At 39.0% G+C, this 20,038-nt stretch overlaps 1 protein-coding gene across 6 annotated transcripts in view; it reads right to left on the bottom strand.

The window, feature by feature from the left end:
- Positions 1-1,734: 1,734 nt before the first annotated feature.
- The window catches only part of LOC138635522 (disks large-associated protein 1-like), a 129,040-nt gene continuing 110,736 nt past the window's right edge, over positions 1,735-20,038 (bottom strand). For all 6 annotated transcript variants that reach the window (XM_069723032.1, XM_069723034.1, XM_069723033.1 and 3 more), the window contains 2 exons: positions 18,930-19,082; positions 1,735-11,816 (listed from right to left, as the gene is read on the bottom strand). In XM_069723032.1, the coding sequence (XP_069579133.1) occupies positions 11,592-11,816; positions 18,930-19,082 (378 nt within the window). In that variant the 3' untranslated portion in view covers positions 1,735-11,591. The remainder of the gene's footprint in view (positions 11,817-18,929; positions 19,083-20,038) is intronic.

Consider the following 20,038-nt stretch of genomic DNA (forward strand, 5'->3'; position numbering starts at 1 on the left):
GGGCCGAAGGTTCACCTTCCAACAAGACAATGACCCGAAGCACACAGCTAAAATAACAAAGGAGTGGCTTCGGAACAACTCTGTGACCATTCTTGACTGGCCCAGCCAGAGCCCTGACCTAAACCCAATGGAGCATCTCTGGAGAGACCTGAAAATGGCTGTCCACCAACGTTCACCATCCAACCTGACGGAACTGGAGAGGATCTGCAAGGAAGAATGGCAGAGGATCCCCAAATCCAGGTGTGAAAAGCTTGTTGCATCATTCCCAAGAAGACTCATGGCTGTACGAGCTCAAAAGGGTGCTTCTACTCAATACTGAGCAAAGGGTCTGAATACTTATGACCATGTGATATTTCAGTTTTTCTTTTTTAATAAATTTGCACAAATTTCTACATTTCTGTTTTTTTCTGTCAAGATGGGGTGCTGAGTGTACATTAATGAGAAATAAAATGAACTTTTTTGATTTTAGCAAATGGCTGCAATGAAACAAAGAGTGAAAAATTTAAAGGGGTCTGAATACTTTCCGTACCCACTGTATACTTCACTATACTTTATGAAATGTTGGACCACAGTCTATAGTATGACTTTTTTATGAAATGTTGGACAACATACTATAGTATTACTTTTTTTTTGTTTGTTTATATTTTTGATGACACACTATTGTATGACTTTTTAAAAATATTTTGGACAGCATGCTATAGTATGAAAAATGTAGTAATTTGTTTTGATAAATCACATACATTTTCCTAGAATTTTAATATCTACTTAGTTTTTTTTAAGGGATTTCAACGCTTTTCTTGGAATTGCCTACGGATTTCAATTACATCTACAAAAAAGTTTATGTTATGGTACTAAATGTATTTGTTTAGTCAATTAAATTGTATCCTTGCATTTACTTAAATGGTTTATGTCACTGTGGTAAATGTAGTCTTTCAGATCCATTTCAATTTTTTACTTACATTTACTCACATTTTTAAGTATATTTATTAGATTTTACTGGTTTGGAAATATATTCTATTTTTTTGTGTAAAATTGTGCCGCCACAATTTTGTTTAGTTTTTGCAATGTATTAAGTGCTGTAAAATCTTTAACCTTAATGACAATGAACTGTACATTTTGTGTGAGTGCATTGTGCTCTTAAGCCTCCTTATTAAATTACATTGATTTAAGTCTTATCTATGAGGAATTGTGATATTTTCTGTGAATGTTCCTGTGTACTTACTGTGTTGTCCATCACTGACTTTGGGCTGAGAGATCGAGGCAGTGAGATACTGGCAAAAGAAAACGTATACAAATTTGGCAAGATGACTGTTTTTGATAGCAAGTTCTGCAAAATAATAAAATCATTATCATGCAGATTAAATAGTGTTTTAATAATCCTGAAAAAATATTTTAGATTTAGAATGTTAATTTTGGTCAAATATATTACATTTGAAAAAAATGCAATTTTACAGAACATAAACTTTATCGGAAAAAATTTGGGCACCTCTGGTCTATATGAACATACATTTGTGATATCAGTTTTATACTATTTTAATTTTTTTGTTGGTACGCGAGCACGCCTGGAGTTAGTCACACTCCTAAAAAAGATAATACCCATTGAGTTAAAACATTTGATGACGCATCAAACAGGGCTGGAAAATCAGTTAAAATCAAATGTAATGATATAATTAGACCAAAATAACCTGCGAATTGCTAAAAATAGGTTCACAGATCATAGAGAGATCATAGAAGAAGAGTTGATAGTTAATTTTATTATGGGTTCTTCAATAATTATGGACATATAATCATCTCTTTACAATACAACATAAGATCAGAAGAGCATGACAGACCACTTTAACAGAATCTCATAGTTTAAAAAAAAAATCAATAAATAAGAGCATAAATAAACCAAATATATGTTTTCAACTTAGATATAGATTCATATACTAATATTGTGTCTGCATGCGTCATGAAACATCCTCATCATTGTCTGTACAAACACAAGAAATCGGTCGCAGGTACAAGTGGGTAGGTAACATACAGAATGACGTTATGAGGCTACTAGACCGTACTGAGGAAAGGCCCAAAATAGAAAACAACGGACTCAGGAAGCACTTTATAGAGACCTCACACACACACACACACACACACACACACACACACACACACACACACACACACACACACACACACACACACACACACACACACACACACACACACACACACACACACACACACACACACACACACACACACACACACAGTGCATCTTCCAAATGGAAATATATACAAATGAAACGCATACAAACTTTGTACCACATGGACTCTTGCACACACACACACACACACACACACACACACACACACACACACACACACACACACACACACACACACACACACACACACACACACACACACACACACACACACACACACACACACAGTTTGAGTAACATATCACCATGTCTGGGAGACCCTGATTTGTAAAACTACATTTCTCAACTCTTCCTGAGGAAAAAAAGCACACAAAGCCAGTGAGCTTAAACATCATATGTTGTAGTTACACGTGTTTTCAGCCATTCTACATCCAAGGTTGTCACCTATGTAGAGGACTGCCAATATCAAATAATGAATTCATGAAGAGTGTTTCCTGTTTGACATCATGTAGGAGCATTTTAAATTGAAATGTCCAAAATCCTGTTTCAGTTTCATCTTTGAATTTAAAAAAAAAAATTAGAACATAACTTCATTATGTGCAAATTTTAATCCATAATTAACATCCAGATAATTCTTTTTTTTGCTTATAAAGAATGGTAGGTTTGGCAAGATGCTGTATATATACACATATATATATGATACAATATAACTAAAGTCAAATGTCATTGTATTTTGCATGAAAAAGATACAAATTATGATGATTCTTGGTTATTATTTTTATGCTTCGTTATGTTTTTCGAGTTGTTTGTCCTGTTTTTGTGAAAGTGATATCTGAAGAACCTCTTGAGGGAATCTTTTCAAACACAATTATGCACTTGGCCTCAAGGATGAACAGTGACCTCTCTACAGATAGAGAGCACACATGTTCACTTGTATGCATCAATGATGTGTATAGATTTGGGTAATCAAAGGTTAAAGGTCAAGATGACCTCACGTCTTTATCTGCCATTCTATTCTTGTGAACGCAATATCTCCGGAACTCATTGAGAAAATATCTTGAAATTTGGCACAAACATTCACTTGGACTCAAGCATGAACTGATACGATTTTGGTGATCAAAGGTCAAAGGTTAAGGTTACTGAGTTCATTTTGTTTTCCCTTTGTGAATGTAATATCTCAAAAACCCTTTCAGGAAATCACTTTAAAGTTTGGCACAGACATTCACTTGGACCCGAGAATAAACTGATTTGATTTTGGTGGTCAAAGGTCAAAGGTCAAGGTTACTGTCATCTCACATCAATCCATGTTTACAAGCACGATATCAGGGGAACACCTTGAGGAAACCTCTTCAAGTTTGGCACAAATGTTGACTTGAAGTGAATAGACTTTGGTGGTAAAAGGTCAGAGGTCATGTTCACTGTGACCTCACATCTCTCTCATTTTTGTGAACGAAATATCTTTGGAACGCCTCAAAGAAATGTCTCCAAATCTGGCACAAACATTCACTTGGACTCGAGGAAGACGTGAGTAGATTTTGGTTATCAACGTTCAGTGGTTAAGGTCAATACAACCTCACATCCATCCTGTCCATCAGTCCTATTCTTGTAAATGCGATATCTCAAAGCGCCCTCACAGAATTTCATAAAATTTGACACTGACATTCAATTGAATGCAAGAATGAACTGATTACGATTTGGAGGTCAAAGTTAACTGTGACCTCACGGAATATATTAGTGCTGATAACTCAATAGTTGCAATATCTAATAGGATAAAATGACTATTATTCTTTTCTGTCCATTATTGAACACCAAAACTGAGTAGATAGATACGTAATTGGTGACATTACGTGTCCATCTAGAAATTGTGGTGATTGTATAGACCTTCTGTGCTGTAAGGATTGAAGATGTGTGTAAACCATCCGAGTTTTAGAATTCATGGCTTCTTTGCCGCAACATGTATATGGGTTTTGACAGATATACATGTAAATTACAACTTGATTGGTTAGCGGAGGGATACAACCGGTAGGCAGTTATTCCAGTTTAATATTAGTTTTTTATGTATGGGAGTTAATTTGTTAATCTGGGTGCCCATTATGCAAGTTCAAACATTAGGATTTTTTTCTATTTTAAATTTGATCAATTTGCAAATAGCAGAAAATGACATTTCAATTCATATAATGTTTCAATATTGGCAGACCTTCATAGTTTTCTCCCTTTGTTGTTTTTAAGTTTGACACTGTGGTTTCAAAACATTTCTCTGGCAGTCATGTTTTATTTCCAACTAGGAAGCCAGTGACTGTATTCAAATATGATTATCTAATGTAATTATATCTGAAGATTTATAAAGATCTTTATTTGAGAAGCCTCCACAGTCTAAAACAGAACACTAAAGTTTCACTATGTGCATATCTTCCTGTATCTCCTGTTCACATTCGTGTCATGTTGTTCCTGCTCTACACCTCCTTCCCAAATCACAGACAGAAAGGTTGCTACTAGAACACAAAAAAATGATTCAGTAAATGGTAAACAAAAACAAAAAAGAAAAAGAAAACATACTCATTCAGCAGCTGGATTCCCCTCTTAATAAAAGGGGTGTTTCACATTGAATATGGCTCACTGTAATTGTCACTGTCATCATTTAAACACAGAGGTAATCAGATCCTGTACAAAATTACACCCCCCCCCCACACACACACACACACACACACACACACACACACACACACACACACACACACACACGCACAACTTATCTTTACAAAGGAAGAAAATAAATACAGAATACTTTCATCAATAACACACCATCATCATCATAGAATAGTCTGTAGAATCGTCTAAATCCTACTTTTGATTTCCAGACACTTTCTCTGGAGATATGAATGGCAGTTATATAAGGTCATCACGATAAATGTTGGCGTAAGTAGTAGTAGTAGTATAAATGACAATATCACAGCTAAACAACATGAAGTGGCTCCAAGAGTGTCGTCTTGGCCCCGAAGGTGTTTCTTTTGTCACGGTTGAAACTGGGTCTGGTCCAGCTGTTCTGTGGAGTCCAGCTGTGGAATATGAAACCTGGAATGTTTTTTTTTATGGCACTTCAGCACTCGATCAGAAAGTCCAAAACTGTGTAGCAGTAACAGGCAGCAGCTGCTCATCAACACTGAGTCCTCATTTACCTCTGTGATTCCTGCTGTGTTTACTGGAGGACACATTCCCCCACACAATGGGATGAATCTAAACTTAATTAATACATTTTCTGTGCTTTTCATTAGCTTTTCCCCCCCTTTTGCATTAAATGAGCACTCCAGCAATTTAGAATGACACTTGCATAAATGGGGAGGATTTGCAGAGGGTGATATATCCTGACTAAAAGTCTTTAGTATGGGTCACACTCCAAAAACACTGGTTCCTATATTTCCCATAATGCAACTTGAAAGTGTCTGTATGTTAGATTCTCCTTGCCCAGTTCACACTCACATCCCAAATCTGTAGCTCCACTTTGTAACACAAACCCGAGCTAAAAATAACCCTGATGACATCACCGTGACATTATCAAGGTTATTTCCATCGACTTGGAAAAGCTCCTGAGGATATTATACAACTCTTGGAGACCAAGTGTGACTCAAAGGGATGAGTAAATGGACTTCCATGCATTAAGTCACTGGAGTGCCCTGTTAAAGTGACAGAAGCAGAAATGACAAAGAGCATTTTGATGCTAAATGTGTTTCCTACCAAATGCTTGTAATTGTTTTAATGTATGTGTAACACTAAAATATTTGCTTTTACATTTTTAATGTTAGATTCAAAAATCTAAAGCTTTAATTATTACCGCACTGAAGGTTCAAATTATGTTTTAGTTTTATGACGGTAAACCAACCAGTAATATTTCACACTATTTTTATCATCCTGACGCATTATCCTTTCTGTTGCTGTCGCTCTTATTCACAAGACAGTTACATAGCTCGTGAGCAGTTTTGGTGGAATTAACTATTTTTCTTTCCTACCCAGGGTCACACAAGACAAAAACATAATTATCATTTCAATTACAAACCTCTAATCTTTGGAGAAGGTCAACATACCTTCTCTGGATGGAGCTGCTGATTGTTCCTTTGCATTGTTGTACATTCTTTCAAAGAAATTAATCAAGACAAAAGTACTCTGAATAAGACCAACAAAATAGACTAATTCTCTTTGACCACAATTGCTTTCGGAGTATAATCTAAAATAGTACAAATAAATCAGTAATGGCAATCCATTGGCACAAACTGAGCAGCTGACTTCCCAGGATTTAACTGAGAGTCTGGTCACATTAACATTTCAGGATGATATATTTAAATAAATATCATTCAGCTGAAGGGAATTATCCTGTTATTGAGGCCCAAACTCACTGCGTGAAACGATGGGGTCTGGCTACGCTGCATTGGGGATTGTTTTCGAATTGTTGCATCCTGATGGGCACAGAATTCGGGTTAAGTTTGAAACTATTCTAGCAGCCTTTAACCGATACCAATCATTGACCAATATTTGACTTATGTTGTGAGGCCAACCTGTAAACAACAGAGTCCCCGCCCCAAATGTGAGCAGAGGAGAGCTACATTTCAAAACAAACGCTTGACTTCAATATCATTGCACTGCACCGCCCCCTTCTGGTTGCTGACTGGTTCAGACTGACTGAGGAACCTTTATACAAACAGGGTTTATCAGCAGCAGGCTAGAACGCAGTTATCATGAACACTGAATGGAGTGATAGTCACAACCTGCTCACTGTTTTCACATCATTCTAATTGTAATATGTAAATGAGCTTAGGAAACCTGAAGTGAAGATACTTTTATTGTCCTTCTGAAGAGGATGTGTTATTAATGAGTAGCATTTCAGTTAGAGAGACAGCCAGATATCTTAACTGATAGTGAACCTCTGCTGGTGCCTGTAATCACGATGTGAAAGAGTGTCGTCTTTTGCGGGTTTGATGTGTCCAGACTCTCAGTCAATAAAGTCTAATCACCTTTCAAAAACATTTGGAGCTGCAATTTTGTACCCAAAGCTGTCCACTGAAGCTGAAACTATGACAGTAATGTTGAAACGCTAACATAATATACAGTAAGTAATAATGTCAGGACATTTCAAACATCATCCAAAATCAAGATTTCATAGTTTTTCAAAGATGCAATGTAGATTAAAAATGGTCTTATTTGTTGACAAAAAACAGTACGAACGTAATATTCAGCTTTCATTCTACCATGTTGGGGCAAAATGTATTACTGAAATAGTAGTCTATTAACTATTTGTCCTTTTGTTCAGTGATCTTTTGATGTTGGTCCCTGGAAACTCCTGGCAATTATTGGGTTACTACTGATGGCAAAATTTATAGCCCTTCATGTCCAAAATCATGTGATGGTCGTGGAACGGACAGCTCTTTATCTACGTCACAACCAGTTTCAAATTAGATTTCTAAAAATCATTTTAATCTTGGCATAGCTTGTCTTAAGCTCTGTCTATTTTAATGGTAAAACAATCAAAAAAAATACAAATAAAAAAATCCATTTGAGTAGTTTGATTGCATGACCAGATTAATGACTGAAGAGACACCATTACATTCATACCGTACTGCATTTTCTACTCCATCTCATCTCGTCATTTATAGGGTCTAAAGTTTAAAGTGAATCTCTTCACACTTTGATAAAAAGTCAATGTCTCCACTAAATATTGCTTCAGTCTAAATGTACCCTGTAAACAAGTCATCTTGAAACCCGAGGAGAAAGGATGTAAAAATCAAACCAAAGAGGGAAGAAATGAGAACAGGTGGTGATACTAATTATCAAGATTATTAGGCATGATTTGTTATCTACCTGATGGCTTTCTGTGTTACACAATGAGGGCTCAAATAAAATTGTTTCTTATTTTTGAGCTTTTGGTAATAAAAAAGCTGAAGGAGATGGGCCAAGGACACGAGCCACCGAACAGTTTTGAAACAAATCCCCATTTTGAACCTGGAGAAGTGTTTTAGTAAACCTGGTAAACCTGTCTGATGGCTCCTGTTTGCAGTCCTCTGTGGAGTCCAATAAAACAGCTGTTAAACTGGTGAGTAAAAATGAGCGCGAGCCAAAAGATTAATGTCCAGAACTGTAAAAATACATCAAAGTTTGTAAAACAACAGAAATTTTGTTGAAAAAGTTTCACCCATTTTTGAGAGCGTTCACCCTACAGGAAGAACATACCAGCTGATAAGTACATGAAGTCCTTCAGTTCCTAAGAACTGACGTAATGTGTGGATGGAGAGGAGGATGAAACATAAACAGTGATCATGGCGTTCTCTTCTACAGAGGGAAGAGAGAGACACTGTTTTTATATTACACCAGTCTGCAGTGTTCGTACAGCCACAAGACCTGAAAGAATTATTTCATTGTGTGAGTATACCTGTTCATTATGGGTGAATGTGAATCAGTGTGTTTGTGTAAGATTGTCCATCACCTCTTTAAATTTACATATTTGTATAACATTTAAAGACTTTAAACATCTGCCAAAAGTCAAACCATGTCCTGTGTGATCTGTAACCTGTAAGTTTGTTTACCACAAATACTGTATGCTTCAAACAAACTTCTATTTCTAACTTTCTTGTTGTCAGATCATGTCAAAGGTCAGTGCTCCTAGCTGCTGTACAATGTAAGGAGGGGTGAAAGGCTCATGGCCTCTTTCTGTGGTTTCCTTCTGTGGCTTCCTTCTGTGGCTTCCTTCTGTGGCTTCCTTCTGTTTCTCTTACGAGAGCGGATCAATAAGTTCTGAGACTGCTCCTGTTTCCTGCGAACGATGCGCAGCACCGTTACATGCACGGAGCAGGAGGAAGATATAATCTATGAGGGCTAATCATTTTGGAGAACCAACGTGCCATTGCGTCACAGTTCAGGTCATTTTCACCAAATATTTTCCCTCAGAATGTCACAGTAAAATTTGATATTGACCATCTGACCCTGGAGGACGAACTCATGGTGCAAAATCCTGTGAATGTCAGAAAAAGCTCCTGGTTGTGCGTCTGACCTGATGCACCTTTTTCGGATTTGGACAGTTGAAAGCATTTGGACGCTACGCCAATTAGAAATGCAAATGTCCCTCAAAACACCTTTTCCGGCTCATTGCTTCATTGCCATAGACTTCTTGAAGCATTTCAGGAGTCTCTGCTGCCAATGTCCAGAGTTTGATGTGCACCCTCCAATCATGTTCCTGTAGAAATTGTAAACACGCTGGACCATTGCTCACAAAAATATGGATAACTCAGTTGTTGATTGTGATCAAGCGCCGAAATTTGTAACACTTACTCGTTAGGGTTATATCTTCCTCCTGCTCCGTACACGTCTTGGTGCTGCGCATCGTTCGCGCACAACAGGAGCAGTCTCTGAACTTATTGATCTACCCTCGTCAACTTTTCCATTTGATTATGTGCATAAAAAGATGCAGAAGTTGATGTGTAAAGACTGAAAACAGAGCTTTTTTTTTAGGCATTCTGACAACTTAAACCCAATCAATGACCACAATCCTTCATGTCCTTTATGTTAATCAATTAGGGAACAAAATAATCTCACCACAAGGTCCATTCAGTCACTGTTTTAGAGTTTTAGACCTCTGATCTTTCTCATCAGATAAACACATAATCCTGAAAGTTCTCAGAGAAATGAACATTTAAAGTAGCTGAAACTATTTAAATTCATGTCAATTTAAGAGGGGATTGTTTTCTGGTGGTGGAGTCCATACAGTACACTATGGAAAACCACTGCAACACAGACGTAGTTATGGCTATATAAGAAGCCATATAAGAAGTGATGGCTGGTTGGAATAATGTAGCTAGAAGTTGTAAACATATTTGAAAACAGTGTTCCAATGTTACAGGTATGCGGCATGTGTCCACATCATGGGTCTAGTTTTGGTCTACACTAATGAGCCAAGCCATTATGAATCTCGTAACAAGAACACATCAAGGCGAAGGATATGCAGCATTAGACGGTAAGTGAGCATTGACTTTGACAATGGTCGACGAGGTCGGGTGGTGAAAAAACAGGGTTTTTGATTTTTTCCCAGTCGACAGTGGTGAGTACCAAGGAGGGACGAATCCTGAGCCAATGACAGGGTGTTGGGGGATGTACTGGAACAAGTCCAAGCCACACTGATACCATCCAAAAAGTACAGGATGCAACGGCTCTGGGGTGGTGATAATGTTTCAGTCCATCAGTATATTAGAGGTTTGGACAGCACTTCCAGTTTAGGGTCATGGATGCTACCCACTGAGGAGCTCAGTATCGAGGATTATTTGGGTCCTAGAAATTAAAATGCAGATGGTTTGGAAGGTATTTTTAACGCAACGTTGCTGCATGGGCATGATTTATACCACAAAAAGCTCAAATCGGCTTCATTTTCAGAATTAAACTTCTGTGTTATACTGTGCAAAACTTTTGGCCTCTAAAAGTGAAGGGAGGATGTTTTCAAAAAGGATGGCAATAATAGTTTTAAATAATTATCCTATTCAGATCAATATTTGGTGTGAGAATCATCTCTGACGGACTCCGTGATGTTGAGATCAGGGCTCCATGGGGGCCCGACCATCTGTTGCAGGGATAATTCATTATGACTCTGGTTGAATGTCTGGGCTCGTCGCAGTGGTGATTTGACCAATCAAATGGCTCCCTTGATGGTGAATAGAGAGTAAAACTTTTGCATAGTACTGCATGTAAAAGTAATTGGTAAAAGAAATTACAGTAACTTAACACCCACTTAAATATTTAGTCTTTTGCTGGCCTCCAGTGGTTAAACATCTCACCTCCCTGCAGTTGTACACAGGCACATGAAACAGAATTAGTAGTGGAATTAAACACTCAAAATAAGAAGAAAAAAGTATTAACTGCGTTGCAATAAAAGTTCAGTATTGATGGTGAAAACAGAAATGGAGGTTAATGGGACAAGAGCTCAGATCAGTATTTGGGTTTTCTGCATGCTTTCTTTTAGAAATGGGAGATTAAATTTATAATGCATTTGCATTTTTTTGTGATTGTGAAAGAAATCGGAGAAGGTCGAAATAAAAATAACTTTTTTTTTAAACTGCACAACTCAACTGTTGAAAACAGATGAAAAAAACTTTTGAAGTATGATTTCTAAACGGATTTATAGATGTATGTCCTTCTGCCCTGTAATGAGTGAAAGTCCCAGACCATACCAAGGAGTATGTAATGTATTTATTGTTTAGACTTGACTGAGTTCTGATTCTGAGAAGAAGCTGCATTACATTTGTGGTAAATATTATTAACCAGGAGACAGATCAGCAGTGGGGGCGGGTATATATTATTGCAAAATTATTATACTGCAATTTGGTTACACTCCTTTACCTTGGTGTGGACAACCATACACCTTTGTGTTTTGTGTTGCGTGTGTGTACTTGTGTACTGCGTGTATCCCTGGTAGTGTCCTCATAGCCTTGTCTGAGCCTCAGGGATGTAGATCTCGATGCTGTCAGCGCTCTCTGTGGCTGAGTTTTGTCGTACGGATGCCGCTCTCTTGGCAGCCATCAGGCGCTTCCTGGCGTCCTGCCGCTGCTTCTCTGAGCTCTCCAGTGAGCGGTCTCTGGACAGGGGAGGGTGGTGGGGAGGGCCCATGGGTGGCTTTTTGGGCACTGGAGGTGGGAGCCGCCTCTCCTGGTGGGAGAGGACGGTAGTGGGGAGGGCAGAACATTTTAGGAAAAAGACATGGGTTTGTATGTGAGTATGTGTGCCTGTGATGCCCATGTTTAATACACCAGGGCTTTGGTTTAACGTGTGCCTGCACACTTAAACATGTGTGTAGAAGAGAAGGTAACAGGTAGAGTCTTTAAAAAAAAAAAGGGCGGGAAGCTCACCTAGGCCTTTCTTTCTGCACAAAGACCACCTAAGAGAGTCTTTTATTCCCTGCATTGTTAATAAAATGTATATTTCTGGTATAGAAGTATCTGGCTTCAGTTTATTGTGGGTCTTGTGTATTGAATATCCCACACACACATATATATATAGTATGTAATAAGAAGAGGTACGATAAGTTAGACATTCTGTAGAATTTCCTTTTTTGATTATCCATAACATTTTATTTACATATGCCATCAAACACTGTTTTAGTCACACTTCAGCTCCTTTCAATACTGTTTTACTGCATTCTGAGGTTGATGTTTAGACAGGTTAATGCACAAACTTGTAAAGAGAACCATCTCCATTTTCTCTATTAAATAAGTTTCTTGCTGTGTAACAGCAACCTACTGTACATTAGAGTCAAATGTGTGTTTGTGATAAATTGTATAGTCTTTTAAAAATACTTTTGAATGCATACAGGGTAGTATTTGTAGTAACACAATAGTTTATTTTAGTAGATAACATGCAAGTCTATATGTGACAAGGTTAGTTCCTGCACCTATTTTGTTTCAATACTTATTATCTGTACATGTATAGACATGGCTCTAATTCCAAAAATGAACTACTATGCAGATGGCACCATGCGCTATCTTTCTACTGACCACACAAATGTCCTAAAAGAATGATTTTACTGTTAACTATAGTTTTGAATTTAAGTCCCTGATAATATTGTATTCAGCAAAGTAATAGCTGAGATCAGAAACCGGACCTTTCACACCATCTAAAACACTTTATTTGAAGTCAAATTGGACATCAACACACTAGAAATGTTGCAACTAATGCTTCAGTGAAGGACAAAATGAGTATTCACAACTATAATGGTAGGATAATGGGTGAGCTGTCTTATTCCATTGAAGTTTATCTTTTGTTTTTCTAAGAGATAAGATTACATCCTATTTATCTGTAAATTTATATTTCCTTGTGATTTTTTTCTTATATCTCATATTTGATGTCTTCTGGAAAAGACTTGGTATTGCCTTGTTTTTTAACAAGTAAATAGTGTGCCAACCTGTCTGATCATCTGACTGCTCATCTTTTTTGACCTGTCAGATTTACTTTCAGGAATTCTTTGCATCTTTCCTGACCTCAGCTATGAACTTGTGAGTACAGTGCTGTCTTAGCTGCTGGGACAAAAATATGAATAGAAGATCTAAGTAACTCATGTCTTCATCTTTTTCATTTTAGCATGAGTTTTATTTGCCTCCTTCAAAATTTCCTTGTTGTTTTGGTGTTTTACGGTTGCAGTTTATGCAATTCTTTGTAATCCATTATAGCCTGTGATCTATTTTGACATTGGCAGCTACAACACAGAGCAAAAACAAGCCAGACATGGTAAGGCGGCTGCAGGCGGCGTGAGGACGGAGGAGCAGAAGAAAGTATGGACAGATGGATGGAAAGACAGACATGATGGATCCACGGAGGCCCAGAGAGGTCAAGGCCCTGTGGTGTTGTTGGCATTGCTGTTATGCTGATTGATGCGTGGCTGTTTGCAAGCGCCTTCACTGTCAATACAAAAAAAAACACAAGAAAGAAAAAGACAATAATGAGAGCAAATGAGGAAGCCACAGAGTCAACATTCAGAATGAGGCCAAGCCACAACAGATACTGCTGAAACCCGCAGAAAACATCTGAAAAAGATTTACAAATGCAGTTACTGAGAGGCAGACGGAAGAGCATCTGTATCCCTGTAGAGACCAGCTAAAACTACTTACTACTGAGTAATACTGCACAACTGAAAAGACGTCTATCTTGCTGTCAGTGTCACGTATGTGTAGTTTGTCCATTTGTCAAGATAAAAGCTATTTATAAAAAAGGCAAACCTGGACTAACTCTGTCCTTTTGCAACATTAATTCACTACCACACTCCCATTTTAAGGTAGTGTGCAGAAACTGTGCAAAGATTTGATCATTTAGACTGCTATCACAACTTCACTCTGTGCATCATAACCTGAACATCAAACTAACATGGAGGACTTCTATCCAGGAATCTGTAATAATGAGCTGATTAAGAGCTTTAGAGACCAAAGGTTGAGTCTTGCAGTTAACCAGCTGGAGCTTGTAAAATGCTCTGTGAGAGAACCATGTCCTCAGATTTGGAGGTACTAACCCTCATCCCTGCCGCTTCACACTCGGCCACAAACTGCCTCAGTGAGTGCTGGAGGTCCGAAGAGGCCAACAGGACCACATCATCTGCAAACAGCAGAGATGCGATCCGGAGACCCCTGAACCCGACGTGCTCCTCCCCCCGGCTGCGCCTTGATATCCTGTCCATGAAGATAACAAACAGGATCGGTAACATAGGATGTCCTGGCGGAGGCCACGCCCACCGAAAACATGTCTGACTTATTGCTAAGAATGCACACAGATCCTACTGCAGTTGTACAGAGACCAGATGGCCCGTTGCAAAGGCCCCGAACTCCTGCAGCAACTCCCACAAAAACCCCCGAAAGCCTTCTCCAAGTCCACAAAACACATATAGACTGGATGGTTAAACTCCCAGAACCCTCCAGTAGTCCTGCGAGGGTAAAGATCTGGTCCACTGTTCCACGACGAGGAAGGAATTTGCACTGCTCCTGTTGAATCTAAGGTTCAACAAACGGTTGGAGTCCTTTCCAGCACTCTGGCATAAGCTTTGCCCGGGAGGCTGAGTAGTGTGATACCCCGACAGTTGGAGCAACTCTCCGGTCCCCCTTTTTGGAAAATGGGAACCACCACCCCGGTCTGCCAGTCCAATAGTACTGATCCCAACCCCCATGCTACATTGAAGAAGCGTGTCAGCCCAGACATCCCAACAATGTCCAGATGGGACATCTGCATTGAAGTCTCCCAGCAGAACTATGGAGTCGGCAGGCGGCGCCCTTTCCAGGACTCCCCCCACCACCTCCAAGAAGGCCAGATACTCTGAACTGCTGTTTGTTGCACAAGCACAAACAACAGTTAGAGCCTTCCTCCGTGCAACCCGCAGCTGCATGAAGGCGGCTGTCTTGTTCCCCAGGAAGAACTCCAACACAGCAACGCTCAGCTGGGGGCTCGTGAGTATCCCCACACCTGCCCGGCGCCTCTCACCCTTGGCAACTCCAAAAAATGATAAAGTCCAACCCCTCTCCTGGAGCTTGGTCCAGAGCGAGTGTTGTCTGTGGATGTGAGCCCAACTATATCTAGCTGGTACCGCTACACCTCCTGCACCAGCTCCGGCTCTTTAATGGCTACCGAGGTGATGTTTCCCGTCCCTAGAGCTAGTCTATGCTGCTGGCGATCGGCTCGCCCGGGCCCACAGCCCGGCCTGCCGCCCGGTCTACATTGCACCGGAACCCCAACGCTTGTCCCTGCGGGTGGTGGGTCCACAGAGTGGTTGCTCCATGTTGTTTGTTCGGGCTGAGCCACCAGATGCTCGCCGGGGAGCTCCCGACCCAGTTTTGGCTCCAGGAGGGTGCCCCGGTTTCTCTGATTCGGGCGAGGTGGCATCATTCCATGGGCTGCTGTTCATCTGGGGTCATTTGAACTGCTCTTGCTTTGGACTCTCCTCTGGGAACAGTTTGCCTTGGGTGACCCTACCAGGGGCTGATTCCCTGGACAACATAGCTCTCGGGTTCACTGAGCCACTCAAACCCCTCCACCACATTAAGGTGCCATTGCAGTGGAATTTTTGTGTAAATTTTGAGGTGGACTTGCGCCTCCACCAGCTCAAACCAGGTTTAAGTGCAGTGCAGGTTGTGTTGGGTTATTTCCATGACGTTGGTGAGCAGAACACAAATGAACACACCTATCCAAAATCCCACAAACAGGTTTAGTATATTTCTTACCAATTATAATCTATTAACAATATTATTTTTTTTGATGCAAACTTCTGATTCCGTTAATCCTATGAAAAATTAAGCGGACCCTTGTTTTATGTGAATGTGGATCAGGCAGTTAACAGCCGTCAGCACTAGCCAATCTCAGCCACAAAATATAAAAGGCACGAGGGTTAACTACAAAAGCCTTTTCACCCAGGTAATCTGGATTAGTAATCTAGCCATCTGTACAAAACCATGGAGTGTGACGCTGTGACATTTATGCACAAAAGGTAGTGCAGTTTAAGCAACATAGACCATTTTTAATGATTGGGAAGTAAATTAGGCACACTCAAAGCTCCTGATGATATTCATTTATTAACACCACAACATTAGTGACGTCTGGAGCACTTTGCTCTTCATCAATGTTGTTAAAAAAATACATTGCATTGGGAGGTTTAAGTGTGCTTAATTTACTTCTGCTCACTACTCAATATTGTTCAAGCACCTGTTTCAGTATATTAGAGTAGTGATGTTTAATTAATGCCAGTGTTTGGCATCTAAAATTTGCTGATTTTTGTTTTATATCATTGAACCGCTTTCTTCACTGGGCAGCGGTTCTAATAGGTAGGTAGGTAGGTATGGTTACCTACCTAATACTACCTCTTAATATCAGGGGAAGAGTTATTTATAATATTAGTTACCTCTTGCCAAGCAAATTTAACATTATCAGCCCATGGAGGCCGACTCGTAGTACAATCAGTTCCGTGATTACGAGCCTGGACCTCCAGACAACTATGTCAGTTTAATCCTGCATAAAGTTTGGATGGCGGTGTCGGTCTGTTCCTTCTTCGGCCATTATAAATTGACATTACGCTGCACCACAGCAGTTTAAAGGGAATGAGAGGAGCAGAATGGTTGACCATGTATGAAGGCAGCTGGGAGACACATTCTAATTATCTATTCATCCTACTTTACAGCTGCACCGTACCAGAGCTGCGCCTGCATTTGAGTTCACCACAATACCAGACAAGTTGGCCACATCCACTTGTGACCCCGGCACACCTGCGCCTGCACTGCACCGAGATGGACAAAAATAGAGCCAATAGGGTTATTTTGTGACAGTGTATGAACGCAACAAATGTCTGGTCAACCATCATTGACAATGGAAATTTTAAAAAAATTGCAAAATGCAAACTAGCACATTTTATTTGACTAATTTTAACCATTGCACTCAGGTTTAGAAAATACAACAAAAAGCCAGCAAAAGCCACAGTGGTGCCGTAGCAGCACACTGTGAGAACTGAGAACATTTGTGAGGCAGACTGTTTTTGGTCTCTAAAGCTCTGATGAATGTGGAACGTTTCTTGAAGCTTTCCTTAAATTTGAGGAAAAGCTGTGAACCTGTGTAAGGCCCTGTGACATCGGCACTATTTGTAGAGACACTTTTCATTCAATAGGCAAGTGTGATGTGAAAACTTCAAACGCAGAAAATGGAGTTTCGAGGGAATAGGAGACATCTTGTATCCAGTAGTTTAACTTTTGATCTGAAAAGTTTAATACATTTAGATGTAGGGAGTGCCATTTTAAGGATTTACAATCAGAATACTAATCTTTTTCTCATGGAAAAAGCAGACAAATTGTTATTCAAAATAGAGGATTTTTACACCACAGGTGATCACTTCAAACCGACAGATACATTTACAAGAAGTATTAAGTGACAGGAAGTTAAGGTGGGACGGCGGCTGTATGTAAAGCGATTGACCTGGGTCCTTGTTGAGACGTGAGATCAGACATGTTTCATTTTCATCACATTAACATCAAGGTATGATTGTCTGAAAGAAACTCCAAAATCTCAGCGAGCTCAAGGCCTTAAAATAAACATTACAACAGTTACGGTACTTCAACAGGCAAACGGCCTTCACCATGCGATGTCAACTCTGGACCTTATTAAATAAAATATAAAGAGCACATCTTGATTATAGCATTGAAAAATCTTTGCAAAACCCATTTCTATTAGTACCTAATCTTCATTCAATAGGCAAGTGTAATGTAAAAACTTCAAACGCAGAAAATGGAGTTTCAAGGGAATAGGAGACATCTCCCCTCAGGAGCATTAAATTAAATTTGTGTTCATTCGCGTTCAGCTCTTCAAAAGACTTCAAATGACAGACCCAAATTTGAAACCACTGAGCAGTCTGACAATCAGAACTATCAACATCGCTGATGCAGATTCCCGATTAAGCCAGTCAGTGTGTTGCTTCAAATATACAGATTCAGCAGTATTCAAACACACTTGCTATGATGTTGAGCAATGACATGACAATGCGTTAAAAAATCTGTAGTCTCATGGGGCCAGATGTGTACTGTGTACAGAGGAGTACAGGTTGAAGGATGATTGTGGTAGTTTTGGTTAAATTTAGTCTCAATAACAACAGGAAACTAAGTTTTTTACATCTTTGACCAGATGGAGTATGAAGACTGAGAGAATCACATTTAGCTTCACAATACGACTGGCAACATGCCACTTTGTGTGTGTATGATTTTGGAGGGATAGTTCAAATGATTGTTGTCACTGAAATTATATTTACAATTTTCCCAATTATTGTACATTTTCTGGGCGTTGACTGCCCATCAAATTTTGTAATGACATGAATTTCTCCCGTCAGTTTGAGTTCAATAAATTTAGGGTGTCTTGTTCAGCCTATTCGTTCATGATTAAATTACATTGACTAAAATATGGTATTTATTATTTCTTTGAAAGTGCATATGCTAATTTTATGTAAACATTTGATTATAAACCATTGATTACTATTTGAGAAAACACTGAGTTTGTTTGGAGGTGGAAGACAAGACATCAGTTTAAAAAAAAAATTGATTTGGAAACATCAAATTATAGCAGCAGAGCAGTGAAATGCCCCCTTCATGTACCACAGACTAAAGTCATGTGTTGCCAAATGAGACATTCATACAAGTCATATTCATAATAGCCATGAAGTGAGAGAACTTCATGGCAACAACATTTAACCATCCATTCAGATAATAGTGTTATGAACCTCTCGGCCTGGTGGGATGCCAGATGTTTATGTGTGCCTACCTTTCTCTCAGGACCATCCAGGGGTCTCCAGTTGTTGGCCCTGAGCTGGTGAAGCTCATCAAACTTGAGGCTTATGTTCTCTATTGACAGCTGTAGCATATCCCAAAAACCTGCCAGGTCTGAGGCCACAGGGTGAGGGTGGGTGTTGGGGTTCTATGAGAGGAGGACAGGAGAAGAAGGAGAGAAAATTGATGATATAGTGACTAAAATAAAGCAGGTATAAATAATGGAAGGATGGTGTTTTGTGTTCGAAACCTGGAATATTTTTTTACCATTTAATACTGATATTTTGTTATATTCCGTTGGTCAAAATCAATGTTATTAGTTAGAAACATATTCTCACCAAATTTCACGGCAACATAGAAATTGCTTTGATGCAATTGACAGTTATCATCCTTTCTTTTGTAACAGAACACATTTCTTAATTTGATTGGTTTACCCAATTAATAAAATGTTACACTTTACAAAACCCAATAAATATTCCACTCTTTGAAAACTATAAATTGTGTTAAAGGTTATTGTTGTTCTCAACACATTCAATACAATAAAGAAAGAAGAAAAACATCTATTTCTTCAAAATACCTCTCTCTTTCTTAAAATAGCTTATTAGCAACATAACATTTTGTAATTCAAACAAAGCCCATACTACAGCTGAGGATGTGGTTTATATCTGGCAGAAAAACGTTTTCTGGGTGTCCAGGTCAACAGAGTTGGGAAATCCCATTTAAACAAGTAAATTAATATAAAAACATTGTGGTGCTGAGGAAAAAGAGGATCACCAATGTCTACAGGTTTCATTAATAACTGCCTGTTCCAATTTTGAAGGCACTCTATCCAGTAGCTGTTGATATATTTTAGACTGTTATATCTGGAGCTGCTAGTATGGTTAAAAACATAGAGATTTAGGATTTCATGTCTAAATGATAAAATTTGTTTATCATTGTCAAATTAAAGGAGAGAGATTCTGAGATTGAAGAGAAAAGAACAACATTTTGAAAAGAGTCAAGAGAAAAAAATTGAAGATCTTCCAAAATGGAGAAGACAAAGGACATCAAAAGGAAATGCGAGGAAAGGAATATATTTTATGGTCTGAATAAGACTGCTCAGAG

This window comes from Brachyistius frenatus, unplaced genomic scaffold (assembly GCF_029030835.1).
Source record: "Brachyistius frenatus isolate BFR_SWC_R1_liver_20210118 unplaced genomic scaffold, ASM2903083v1 Contig_314, whole genome shotgun sequence".
NCBI classification, from domain to species: domain Eukaryota; kingdom Metazoa; phylum Chordata; class Actinopteri; family Embiotocidae; genus Brachyistius; species Brachyistius frenatus.